Source organism: Thunnus thynnus, chromosome 22 (assembly GCF_963924715.1).
Source record: "Thunnus thynnus chromosome 22, fThuThy2.1, whole genome shotgun sequence".
NCBI lineage: Eukaryota > Metazoa > Chordata > Actinopteri > Scombriformes > Scombridae > Thunnus > Thunnus thynnus.
The window spans coordinates 14,053,324-14,067,155 of NC_089538.1; the positions used below are offsets into that span (position 1 = coordinate 14,053,324).

Genomic DNA, 13,832 nt, shown 5'->3' on the forward strand with positions numbered 1-13,832 from the left:
TTGGATGATACTGCAGAGCTTCTCGCATGCCTTTGTGCCCTGTGAAAAGACAAGCACATTATTTTCTCTTTTGCAGTGTAGAGGATAAAATTGCAATGGTGAAAATGGCTATCCCTGCTGCAATCTCTGTCTTAAAGAGGTCATATTATGGCCCTCTCCCAGTTTAATATTTTCACTTTCGTGGTCTATGTACAACTAATTGTTGTGGCATGTTTTTATAGTCAAAAGCACATAGTTGCAGCTGTACAAGCCACGGATGCAGCCCCTCTGTCTCACTCAGCCTGAAACAGGCTGTTTTGTGTCTGCTTAACGCCCCTCTCTTCTGATTGGCTCACTGTTTTCTGAGTGACGCACACCTAGGCCAACCACAGGTAACTGATTAAAACACAGAGAGCAGAGGAGAGGAGAGAAACTAGCGTGACCATAAATGATAGCAAAACGCAGTAGAGACTCTCAAACTGAGCTGAAATTAAATGAGTGCACATAAATTAAGTAAATAACATAAATAAACATATTTCGTTTCTTTCAGGAGAGGCAGGGGGTCCCGTTGGCAACGGTAGGGGAAACGGTGAGCTTACAATTGTGACATCACAACCTCACGAAAGTCCAAACGGCTCGTATAAAGGCACAGTTTCTGAATACAGGCTGTGTGCATTTCTCTGTGGACTGAGAATACTTATACTTTCACAGTATTTATATAGCACCTAGACCTGCTTTATAATCAGAAAAGGAATGGAAATCTCCCGTTCTACAATATGTCCCCTTGAAACAAGACATCCATCAAGGACAACAAATATCCAATAAATTAGCAATACATTTATAGGGGTTTTGTTAATCACAGTTATTTGAGTTGAGTGATGCGAGTCCTGTTTGTGTGCTATGTCCACAGCTGAGAAGGGAAGTTGATTTGACAGACAAATATACATATTCAACAACAAGGACACAGTGTCATAGATGCGAAGCACCACTCTTTATTTGCACATTCCCATGTTCTATAGCCTACACATTTGTGTTTGACATGTATTGCATATGTAGTTATTTAGGCAATTTGCTGGCAGGCACAGCTTACACTGTAAGCTACTATATTTGGATATTGCCATAGGCTTTTTGAAAAGAAACTGTAAGTAGCATAATAGGCTAGATTGAAAATTCAGTGCAAGTCGGCACATCCAAATAGAGTGCACCCACAGCTAACTGTGATCCTGTGAGTGAGTGAGTGATTGAGTTTCACCTACAACTCATAGAAAGGCTTATAATATCTAAAAAGGACTATGTTATGCTTCTTTTATACATACTTGGCTTCAGCCATTGCCTTGCCAGTGAGGGATGGTTGCAGGCAAGCGGGAAAGTCGTTGCTCTCATGGACATGAATGTTCTGGACATGGTTGACCACCGAGGTCATATGGCAACCATTTTGTTACTTGACTGTGATGAAGCGGCCATCCAGAACATGTGGTTTATGATTGATGGTCGCCCTGCAACCACAGCCTGGCAGTCTAGTTCTTTGCCGAGGGCGCTGAGTTTCTTGGAAACATCTGAACACATAAATGGAAATGTGATTAATAGTTAAGTTATTTCCAAAATAAATAAGTATTTAATTTGAGTAAATATAGGTAATAAAATCATAACATACAGATGTCTCTGCTTTCACTTCGTGCAATTGCTGCAGTGTTAATGGTGCTGCGCCGCGGTAAAACTGCGGCAGTGAGAGATGGAGGGAGGGACGGAAGCACACAGAGGCAACTGTAACCATCTCTAGCTGCAGTCTGCACCCACAACCACCAGGTGGCACATGTGAGCAGTCAGGACTGCAGTCTGTACCTCTTCTCTCTCTGTCTTGCACACACACACACACGCACACGCACACACCGATGATTTCATAAAATCCTGAGTGACTTTCATTTCATATAGAATGAATTTCAGATTACATTGATAAATTGACAATTTATCTAGAGTGGAAAAGTACAGTAGCAATTCAAAGTGGTTTGCAGAATAATAAAAAATAGAAAAGATTTAAAAGAAAAAAGTATAATTAAAAAAAGTAGTGCATCAAAAGTCTCATTATGTGGCAGAACAGGCAGCACAGAACATTAAAGTTTTAAGTTTAGATTTAAAAGTAATCAGTTTTTTGGCATGCCTAATATCATCTGGGAGGTTATTCCCAGTCTGTGCTGCATGTTAACAAAACGCTGCTTCTCCATTGTTTTATTCTAACTCTTGACAGCTAGCAGACTGGATCCGACATGACCTGAGAGTCCTTGAAGGTTCATGTGACACAAGGATGTCAGAGATATATTTATGCCCTAAACCACAGAGGGATTTGTAGACAAGTAGCACAATTTTAAAATCAATTTTCTGATAGATTGGTAACCAGTGTAGGATTTCACTTAGTTTTTGTGAGAACTCTGTCAGCAGCTTTTTGAACAAGTTATTGTTTCCAAAGAGCTTTTTTTTGGGAGACAAAGGGATAGGTAAGCCTTTCTAGGTCATGCTTAGACATGAATCCTCCGGCTCTTGCAATATTTTTTAGATGGTAATAAGTCCAGGATTACGCCAAGATTTCTGAATTGATTCTTAGTTACAAGAAGATAGGGAGTCAAGGTAGGCACTAAGATTATGTCTTTCTTTCTGTGCGCCAAGGACAATGTAGGGTGTCATACATTATCTTACAAAACAAACAATATTGAATAATGAAAGGAATGCACATGGTGCTGAGAACACTGTGCAAGACGACTGTACCTGGAGAGTCAGCAGGCATGTCCCCACCAGGTCCACACGATCTCCAGCTACCTCCTGTATGAGCAGCCTCTGCTCCTGTTTTCAGTACCAGTATATGGTAAGCTGCATAAAGGAACACTGGTTATTGTAATAGTTGGTTTTGCAGATGACTTTAATCCCTAGTGCATTCAGTACCTAGGAAGTTGAGCATATTGTTATAGCGGTAGTACAGGGCTCCAGAGTGCAACCATTTGAAAGCAATTTGTGACTATTTTTGGATGTGGTGGTAGTCAAATTTATAACTACGATAGGCGCATTTTGAGCGACTTGCAAATATCCCCTTGCCCCTGCCCTTTTTCCCCTAATAGCTGAATATGTTGTAAACATCTCAGTCATTGGATATCCTGTTAATGTCTCAATTGGCCAGAGGTGAGGCTGGAGGCAGTTTCATAGAAATAACAGCAGTAACAGCTTAAAACTTTATTTCCAAAAGGGATTTTGAAAGTCTAAGCATACCAGCATGTAAAATGGGCCTATATTTATGAAAAGTCAGGGAAAGAGGATGCTATAATATTATTCAGTGTGATAAATATTTTTTAAAAATGTCTAGTGCATCTAGTGATACGAAATTGATAGAAAAAGTAAGTCTCGAGTCCTGTAGTAATTAACATGCAAGTAAAAATGTCCATGTTTTGATTGCTAATCCTGTAATAAGGTTACCTTGTTTATTTGAGCAAATGATGACCTTGTAAAGGCAAAGGCTGCAGACACATGAAGGATCCCAGCTGGAATGCTGCCCACATGTGGCTGACTTCTCCACCTGTTCACTAGAGAGCACTGAGCCCAGGCAAAGCAAAACAAGTATTTCTTGAAAAGGTCAAGCAGGCAGTCTTCAAAGACAATGTACTTTGTCATCTGATCAACAGGTGTAACAGAAATTCTGCAAGATTATAATGACAGAACAAGAGAACAGACAAAGAGAAAGAAATTAGGGGGACAAAGTACCAATCAATCCAAAACATGCACACTTATTTCTGACAGAACAGAATAACTGTTTGGGTCAGATTTGATATTTAATAGCAACCTTAATTTCATTATAATAGTCTGACATTTGATGACTTTCTTAAAGTGACCAAAAATTTACAATAATGGAAATATTTTTAAATGTGCTAGATATTTTTAATCCAGGCTGATACAGACATGTCAGGGGTTTCAGGTGGGTCTGTCAGGCACCCCATCTCTCTGGTGCTGACAAGAACGTACCCGTAAGTACAGTTAGTAATTGTCAGTTGTAACCAAGGTTCGGTGCTTCTTCACAAAATATGGCATATGCTTTCTCTGGGTTCTAAAATGATATTTACTTGTAACAGAATGGAAATCTCTAAATATACAACAAATTAACACAACAATGCAATATTGCCTGTGTTTCTTCTAAACCAAAGCAGACAGACATATAGTATGAAGACCATCCTGAGCATTGCAACTGAACAGCCATCCACTGGCATTGTACAGCTTAGTGCGTGGGCTAAGTTACTGGGCGAAGGCTAACAAATGATAGGGCTAAAAAATAAAAAAAAAATACTGTGATTGACTACATGATAGGTTCCCCCTTTATATTAGGCACAGTGAAAAAGAATTATGTGCATGATTTTAATTGCCTGTTCACAGATAAGCACTGTATTATTGAATTGGTGTTGTGTGGGAGCTGTAAAGTTTACAAGGGGGAACCAGTGACTCATCATGACTGCACACAGGATTCTGTGATGAAAGACGGGACAGAAATTGGTAAATGGCACAGGAGAAAAGAGAGGAGTATGTAGAAAATATACATTTAAGCAATGAGGGTAATCTGTTACATAATTGGGATGTTATGTCCGTGGATGAAATAACTGATGAAATATGCACAGTCATGATTAATAGTGCGAGTTACTTTCCCCAGAAAGATGTGGAAATGAAATGAAAAAAACAGCATGGTTTAATTTTGAATGTTGATGTAAAAGACAGGCATATCTTAAAGCAAAGAGGATGCATAATAAATGTAAAAATGTGGAAAACGGGGAAAACCTAAGGACTAAAAGTAAAGAATATAAAAGAGAATTGATTAAGGCACAGAGAGCTCATAGAAAGAAATTTAACAGTGAGCTTGGGAAAATGAAGGTAAAAAACCCAAAGCTATACTGGGATATGTTGGCTGACAATAATAAGGATAAAGAATGTCCTGTCCAGTTGAAAGACTTCTATGAGCACTTCAAAAGCCTGGCGGATATTGAACCCCAAAGGGATGAGTTAACAAAGGTCAGTAGTGATCATATATTTGCTACTGGGGCACTAAATGCTGATTTTACAGAGGAGGAAATTGCAGAGAGCCTTAAGAGTGGTAATGCTGCTGGCACAGATAAAGTTTTGAATGAATACATTAAGAGTACAGCTTGCATCTTCTTACCTGTTCATATTAAATTGTTCAACACGATCCTGAGCTCAGGGTTAATCCCAAAAAACTGAGTAACTGGTCTTGTTCTTGTATAGATTGTTCCAATCTATAAGAGGGATGGGGATAAAATAGAAATGGGCACTCCACAGCTGATTATATATTTGTACTTAAACATGCTGTTTGAACTGTTTTGCCTTAAGAAAAGGAGCCTGTTCTGTTCTTTCATTGACTATAGTAAAACATTTGATACGGTATGGAGAGACGCACTCTGGTTTAAATTGCAGAAAGCAGGTATTAATGGTACATTGTTTAATATCATTGTGAAAATATATAACCATATTAAGTCCTGTGAGTTTTCTGTTAGCTTGACTGGGGTCAGACAGGGTGAAAACTTATCCCCACTATTATTTGCATTATTTATAGGCTAAATGATCTTGAGGAAGATTTTGTGCAAAATGGATGCGGGTCGGCTAGATGTAGTGATGCCATGATAGATAGTTATAGTAAACTCATGGTGTTAATGTATGCAGATGACACTATCATTATGGCCACAAGTTATTTTTGCAGGAAAAATGGAAGTTGAGCATAAACAGTAGTAAAACTAAAGTTACAATATTTGGCCATCCCAAAACTGATGTTTAGAAGTCTCAATTATTCTGTGATGATGAGTAGTCAGTAATTGTACATAATTTCAAATACTTGGGTATTGTATTTAATTACAATGGTTCATTTAAAATTGCTATCAAGGAACTTTATAAACGGGCCTCTGGAGCTATGTTTGCTTTACTGTGTAAGTGTAGGAAGTTGGATTTACTAATAGATATTAGACTAGAGCTTTTTGCTTGGCTTGTGACACCAGTTATGTTGTATGCATGCAAAGTATGGGATTTAGAGAAGACAGCCATTTTAGAGAGGTTACATCTGAAATTCCTGCAGTTAAAATGTCAAAATGTGATATATGAGGAGTTAGGAAGATACCCACTATGTATTGTAATTAAAAAGAGAATAATTGGTTACTGGGTGAGTTTGTTGAAGGTGAAGGAAACTAAGCTTAGCAGGGTAATGTTTAATTGTTTATTTAACTCATACATCACTGGAACATATGTATCACCATGGATTACATCTGTTCAGCAAATATTCGATGAATGTGATTTCTCCTACCTTTGGTTGCATCAGAGGTGTGATCATATCAAACGGCTGAACCTGGCTGTTGAGCAGAGGTTAAAAGATCAGTTTCTGCAGGAGTGGCATTACCAGCTCTAGAGTATGTCATCATGCGATTTATATTGTGAATTTAAAGAGGACTTGGGTTTGAAAAGTATCTATTTTGTGAAAACAGAAGGTATGACCAGGCTATTTGTCATTTCTGAGTTTCTAATAGCAGAATTCCTATAATAAATCTCATTACTAACCTGTTGCATGAATATAAAGATTTCCAATAACCATGTTACTACAGTACGGAATGGAATCTGGTTTCTTGTATTTATGTATATGCACTGATTGTGTGCTGTGGTCTAAAGATTTCTATTAAGATTTCGCTTAACTGGACATGTGTGTCCATTACTTTTGACCTTATAGTGCTGTGTAATGTATTGCTGAAATGAAGTTTCAGTGTTAATGATATTAACTTGCAAATTATTATTATTGTTATCTACTTTATAATCTGATTTAAAATGGGCAAATTACCTTCATGTGGTCGGTTTTAGACATGTATTGAATGAAACCTTCTGTTTCTGTATTTTTTTTCTCACTTTCAAATTGACAGAGCTCTTGATGCGTGTCCTGATGGAACAAGAGTGTTAAGCACGATTTTGAAAATGTATATTGAAGCTGTAAATGGGTTATGTTCATAGTACTTTTCCATCTCCATTTCTCAACTTTTCCTGAGTCTAATATAGACATAATTTCCTGAAAAAATATCCTGCATTAGCACTTTATAGATTTTAGCGGTGCAAGGTGAGACAGATTGATTTACCTGCCCCATTGCCCCCCTCCTCCCCTCCTCCCTATCAATTTCACCAAATCTATTGCAATCACACATACAGACCCAGCAAACCCCCCCCCACCAAAACTACTCCAAATACTGCACACCCCTGTAACCCTGCCAAGCGATACTATGCTGTTTAATTGCTCTCTCAAATCAAATCAATAACAGTGAGGCATGTGTTTGGGGGTGGGGTGGGGGGCCAAAAAAAATCAATTGTTTCAGCTTCACGGCCGAGTCAGAAGGGGAGAAGGAGGAGTGGATTGAAGCGGTCCAAGAATCGATCGCCGAGACACTGTCCGACTATGAAGTGGCGGAGAAGATCTGGTTCAACGAGGCCAACAGGAGCTGCGCCGACTGTCGTGCCCCGCAGCCGGAGTGGGTGTCCGTCAATCTGGGCGTGGTCATCTGTAAGAAGTGTGCAGGTAAGGGACAGGTTTAACTGCTTTACTCTTGGTTTCCTTCTGCTCTCTGAAGATCACACACACATGCTGCGTACAGGCGAACACACTGATAAACATACTCTTCCATACAGTACAGTACATTCAGATGAATAACCCCCCCGCATGTACCCACGCGCCCACACGCAGCGTTGTGTGGATGGAAGCGAGCAGCATGTCAAAACACCTTTATATGATACTTCTTAAAGCAGTGGTTTCCAACTAGGGGGCCGGGAAGGTGTTGGAAGGTTAATCTGAGGGGTCGCTATAGGATAAACAAGATGTGAAAAAGGAAGAGAAGCATTGATTTTCCACATGAACTTTATTTTTCTGTATATATGTTTTCTTCAGAGAGTTTTGCCTCTTCAGGAATACTGCAATGAAATAATGTGAAAGGGGAACATCACTTCTTGGTTGAGTAGCTCATAGATATATGTAATGTGGAGTCACAAGTAGGATCACAAGCCAAAAAGGTATTGAATCAGTGTTTTAAGCCGCATTTAGGGTTAGTCTGCTTTAAAAGCACTGTACCACACACATGCATTTCCTCTGGGTCCTCATAGCCGGGGATAGCGAGCCATGCTCTTGTGGTACTGGTATGTAGCAGGGCCAACCGCGGCCATCCTGTCACTATGACTCACTACTTCTAAGTGAAACTCTGTGGTTTGGAGTTTAGTTTCACTGTTTTTGCTCATACTTTCACATTAGCTTCCCACTGGCGAAGCATCTATAACAAATGCAATGGGTGCTACTTTATTCTTTAATAAAAACAGGACTGCACAACAAAAGATGCTAACAAATTCGACACTGTTTGCTCTGCAGATCAGTTTCATTTTGCAAGGAGGGATAGTACAAGCAGAAACGAGCAGAAGAGTGAAGTTGAAGTGTTATATTTATTTAGATGAAGAGAGAGAAAAAAAATGCCATGCTGAAAGCAAAAGTTCTGACAAACACTCAAAGACATGCTGAAGTAAAAGATCATGCATGTTTGTACTCAATTTCCAATCTCTATGTGTGGTCTGGTAGATGTTTGTGCCTGTGTGAGTATGTACTCTGACCCAGAGGCTCTTTTGGAATAAGAGCTCAGGTGATAAGCCACTTATGGGAGTTGGCGTCTGGCCTCTGGACTCTCTCTAATCTATTTGGCAATGCTGGATGGCTCAGATGAAATGACAACAGAGATTAGGCCACGGGCAAGAACTTGGGGGATCCCAAACTGCTTCTTGACCCGCTAAACATGATTATAGGGAAGCAGCAGCCATGCTTGATGTGGAGGGATATCTGCTTGGTGTGTTTTTTTTTTTTTTCTCTTGCATGCTCCAATACATTCCTGCTTCCCCCCCCCCCTTTATCTCTTCTCCCTCTTTCTCCAGGCCCTGAGAGTCACAAGTTTTAATGCAATTCTTCACCTCACCTCTGCAAAGCCCATGTAATTGGTACGCATCAGATATCCAACATCCCTTTTCAAACACCCTTAAATGATTTCATTTGCAGAGGTGTTTAATATTACATTTTGTCGACACGCTGGGAGAGAGAGAGGGTGAATATCTGCAACGAGGAAGCTGTCCTCACACTGTGCTCTTCTTAAATTAGGCGGTGGTCCATTTGGAATACCAATGGCTGCTCACGCTTTTAATTAGCGCTCTCATGTCATGGACAATAAAGAAAAACGCTGAACAAGAGGAAGAGGAAAGAAGTAATGAGAAGGCTAATGGTAAAAATGATCCCAGATTGGCTTTCCTCTTTTCGTGGCAAGACAGAATGAATTTTAATAGTCTGTACTCTCTGATGTGAAGCACTTTCATACTGTAATATTTTGTCTTTGTTTGCAAAGACTTGAAGGACTGTTCATTATGTTTGGTTTTTATTAAAAAAAACGATGTGTGTGTATTTTTAATATTAAAAATAGGTGAATCTCATCAAAAACCCAATAATACAAAAACCTGGGTGAAAATGTTTCTTATTGAAAGTGAAGAGAAAAATGGGGAGAAAATGATAATGGAGTCCCATAGTCTGAGCTGCTGTTTTCACAAGAGGACTTTGCTTACTGAAACTGCAGTGTCTTCTTGCACCATATCAGCAAAAATCTGGGGGGAATCGGTTTAAATGAATATGCTTCTTTCAAAAATCAGGGTAGTTTTTAGTAAAAGAAATATTGAATATGGTGAGCCTTCAATATTTGAATTAATAGATAACTCTTTTAACTCTGATTTGGTCTCAACTAACTCCTGAGGGAAATATCTGGCTTTTTAGCTGCTAAATACTCCACTGCGTTCATTTGCTAGTTGCTAACTTTGACTGTCTGCCATTTAGTGCTGCTGAAGTAGTGTACAGTGGATTTATCAGAGCTTTACTAAAAAAATAGCTGCTGCTATGTCTGGAAACAGGTTGATGAGAGCAGTGAGAGTGAACCAAACAGTGAAGCTGCGGGCCTTAAAACCAAAACAACAAGCTGAAAGACGCTAAAACGCTCCATAGGTGATAATTATCTGTGAGTTTGTTGCTGAGTGACCCCTTCACATAACACACAGTCATTTGAATCATTAAAATAAAATATTGATTAGTGCAGCTTTAAAGACATTTTGAGGCGAGCTATTCCCGCTCCGGATTGTAGACGTAAGTAAGCTCTTTTCTCTGCCCCTTAACTGCTCGAACCAACATTCCTCGGTAATTTTACGTCCCCAATAACTGAAGCCGTCCCTTTTTCTACACACTTGATTTAGTTTTCTCCCTTTGCCCTTTCCCCCCACCAACCAGAGGAGATGACATTGCTTCACAGACTGGGAGGGCCCCTCTCCACACACATATTTGCAATAAACTCTTTAAAACCAGGATGCAACATGTAGACACTGGCAACAGTTCCCATGGTAACACAAAAATGCAGCGCTCATTGCTTTGCTTTGTTTCATTCCTCTGGACTCGCCATTGAGCGAGGGGAAAATGCCACACAAGTATAAGGAGGGTTGGGAAAGTGCTCCATGAACTGTCGCTGGAGTCACTGGGTAAGTTTTTAATTGGGGTTGAAATCCTCGGCGGCTTTGGCTTTTTTTTTTTTTTTTTTGTGAAAGCTGCTGTGATAGAAATGCCCTTTTGTGTGTTGTTTTGGTTCAACAGGAAAGATGAAGACATTTACAACAGGCTATTTATATGTGAAGATCTCACCATGTACCTGGTGCGCATGCACAGTTTTTTCAGCTTCATTACCCTTACGAAAGTGAAAATGGTCCTGTGGTGCTGTACGGCTCAGTGGATGGAGAGAGGCTGGAGCACTGTAGCAGGCACCCAGAGTGAAATATTTTTCACAAGAATAAGCAACAGACTCTTGCTCTTTGGCCTTTATTTGTCAAGCAGCACTCGTTTGTGATTACTCCTGTCGTTTTATTGTGACTTTTGGGATCAGGCTTACCAGAATGAAACACCACACAAATGCATCCACACTTGACACTTTTCATGAGAAGCTTTCCAACAAAATATTTAAAATAACCTTAAAGAATGTAGCTCGGTGCGAGGGAATCCCTGACATGTATCGCTGACATGGACAGCATTATGCTAAAGATTATGTTACTGCGGTTTTATCTCTAGGTGCCCATGGCAAGAAGAATATGGGTACAGAATTGTTATGACAGGAAAGCAGGAACTGTCCTTGTCCCTGTCTGTAATGTATTCACCATTTGATCACATCAGGCCTGACCACAGTAGGATATGGTCCAGCATATCAGATTGTAAATCCGATCTGGGAGCAATTAGACTTGTCAGTTAATGTTTCCTGGTGTCTCAACAACTCATTTTGGGAACTATGCGTTTACACCAGTTGTATGGTGTATATAACAAGGAAGAAAATCCATCTCTTAAACTTGGACCTCAATGTTAAGGTTCTGCCCTTCATAGACCAGCATGCCCAAAGTAAGTAGAGTGAGTAGAGTAGAGTAACCACAATCACTAGTTATCAAAAATGACTACCTTAAGTTTCTCTTTTTCATATCTTAGGTGACGAATAATTCAACGATCTGTGTCAAGGCGGCCTTTCACAGCTCACGGCCCCGCAGTGTCCCTCACAGCTGCTCTACTTGAGTACAGAAGACAGTAATGAGATCATGCCAAATCTAAATCTAAAATTATCTGCCGTTACACACAGGACAATAATTCACATTCACACATACAGCGTGTTCCTGTCTAATGTATTATTCATGTATGCTCTGTCTTTGGCCATAAGCAACCCCAGAAGCCTCTCGTTCACCCAAATAAACAGGCCGACCAACAAACACAATGAATTACTCATGATTCATTAGCAATTAATGGCCCTCGTTCTGTGCTTTCATTTGCAATTAGGAGTGCTGAGGGGACTAAATATGTCTGTTGTGAGTGAGAGAATGAGCTCGCAGTCATGCTCTGTTTCTCCATCTTGTAACTGTTTATTCCATCACTGACATTCGGTGTGTGTTTTTGTGCATATATGTACATCTTAATTGTGTTTTTTTTTTTTTTCATGTGAACTTTTCAGGAACTAAAAGCCTGACAGCCATTCATTTTTAAATATATCTAATCGGTTCTGAGAAAGATATTTGTTTGTGTATATGTGTACTCATGTCAATGTCTGTGTCTTCCTGTGCGCCAGGGCAGCACCGCTCCCTCGGCCCAAGTATCTCCAAAGTGCGGAGCTTGAAGTTGGACAGCAGTATCTGGAGCAATGAGCTTGTGGAGGTATGTTATATACACATGCAACTCCGAGTTATGCCTTATTTCACTCATAATAAAACCATGCAAGCCTTTATTTAACAAGCGTCTGACTTTCTACTATGTTGACAATATGATGACATGTTGTAGTTCTCTGACAGTCGCGGTTTGAAATATTAAGTAATGGGAATGCAATTAGCACCATATTGTGACGTGCAAGCTTTATGCATATAGATAAATAATAGGTAACTGACTTATCAAGCTTACACAGTAACATCATGAAAATATAGATCCATAAATGATTTTAAACAAATGAATCAAGTGAGTGGTGGGGAAATGACTCAATCTGTGCATTTTCTGATGCACCGTTTCAAAGCCAATTTTTTCTTGTCGCTGTAATGTTGCGAGGTCCTCGGGTTTGTGGAAAGAGCAGGTGTTCTCTTTTGCGTCCTGCACAAGGCCAGTCAAAACATAATACATTTTTCACCAGAATGGTATCTTTTAATAAGTTCCCCTCCCACAGAATGTGCCATTTCCTGCCAACTCATAACAGGTTCAGACACCTCTGGAGCCCCTCTAAATATCAGCTTAGATAGGAGCTATTTCCAAAGTTAGAAAGTTGATAAAATGCTTTTACTCCTAACCCTGAAAGTAGGACAAAATATGGACTTTTGGCCAAATAGAAGTGAGTTCCTACACACAACAGGGCTACAAATGATTTTCACCTGTATTTGTTCCCTCTGCATGTTCCTTAACCCCTCAGCTCTTCCTGGAGGTGGGAAACAGGAATGCTAACAGTTTCTGGGCCTCTAATCTTCCCTTGGAGGAGGAACTCTACAGCGGGGCTTCGGCGGAGCAGCGTGCCACGTTCGTCCGCAGGAAGTACAGGGAGAGAAAGTACCGGAAGGTCCTGGAGGGCTTTCATGACTTGGAGCAGCTCAACCAGGTACACATTTCATGAAGACACATGCTCAGAAGCCAAAATACTATAAATGGGTGTTATAGGAATTATCTATAACATCTGCTATCATGCGAGCAACAGGGAGATGATATTTAGCTGTGCATTATAGGCTCACACTACTGCTCAAATAACAATATTGTTGTTAGATCTGTTATCTAGACTACTAGCAAACTGTCACAACACTGTCACGACTAGAGAAGCTGGTTTTCACCAGAGTTAGCATTGTTATCTTCTGCTCACCGCTCAAGAAAAACATCAAGAAATGTCTCCATTTCAGACATTGAATGTGTATTTCTGTCTCTAGTTCTAATTTTCTGTTATGGAAGGAGCAAAGTGCAGCAGAGGTTCACCAAGCATGCAGTTATAAGTGGGCACCTACAATGGCTTCATCTCTACTTCCAAGAAACATGGTACATGGCGTACTCCATTAGCTAAATCCACTGAACCTGAAAAAGCCCATATCTCCCTGACCTTTTGACAGTCACTAAAACTGCACTATAAGTCTGAAGATGCCAAAGTCTTATCGATCTCAAGTGTAAGCAGGATGGCGCTAAGGCCTTTCCTGCCAGTTTGTGGTTGGGCTTTATTGCTGCAGCAAAATAAGTGCCTGTGTTTTTGGCTGCC

At 40.0% G+C, this 13,832-nt stretch overlaps 1 protein-coding gene and 1 long non-coding RNA gene across 6 annotated transcripts in view; one reads left to right on the forward strand and one right to left on the reverse strand.

Moving 5' to 3' along the window:
- arap2 (ArfGAP with RhoGAP domain, ankyrin repeat and PH domain 2) overlaps positions 1–13,832 on the forward strand; it is a 138,755-nt gene that overhangs the window by 54,200 nt on the left and 70,723 nt on the right. For both annotated transcript variants that reach the window (XM_067579056.1, XM_067579055.1), the window contains 3 exons: positions 7,359–7,558; positions 12,189–12,274; positions 13,011–13,193. In XM_067579056.1, the coding sequence (XP_067435157.1) occupies positions 7,359–7,558; positions 12,189–12,274; positions 13,011–13,193 (469 nt within the window). The remainder of the gene's footprint in view (positions 1–7,358; positions 7,559–12,188; positions 12,275–13,010; positions 13,194–13,832) is intronic.
- LOC137174053 (uncharacterized) lies at positions 3–7,492 on the reverse strand. Of its 4 annotated transcripts, none has more exons than XR_010925261.1 (4): positions 5,162–7,492; positions 1,634–3,555; positions 1,296–1,535; positions 3–39 (listed from the first exon to the last, which is right to left on the reverse strand). It is a non-coding gene; the product is annotated as an uncharacterized lncRNA (long non-coding RNA). The 4 variants fall into 4 exon arrangements; XR_010925262.1 differs by having other exon boundaries at positions 1,634–2,841; positions 3,439–7,492; XR_010925260.1 differs by having other exon boundaries at positions 1,634–1,832; positions 2,740–7,492.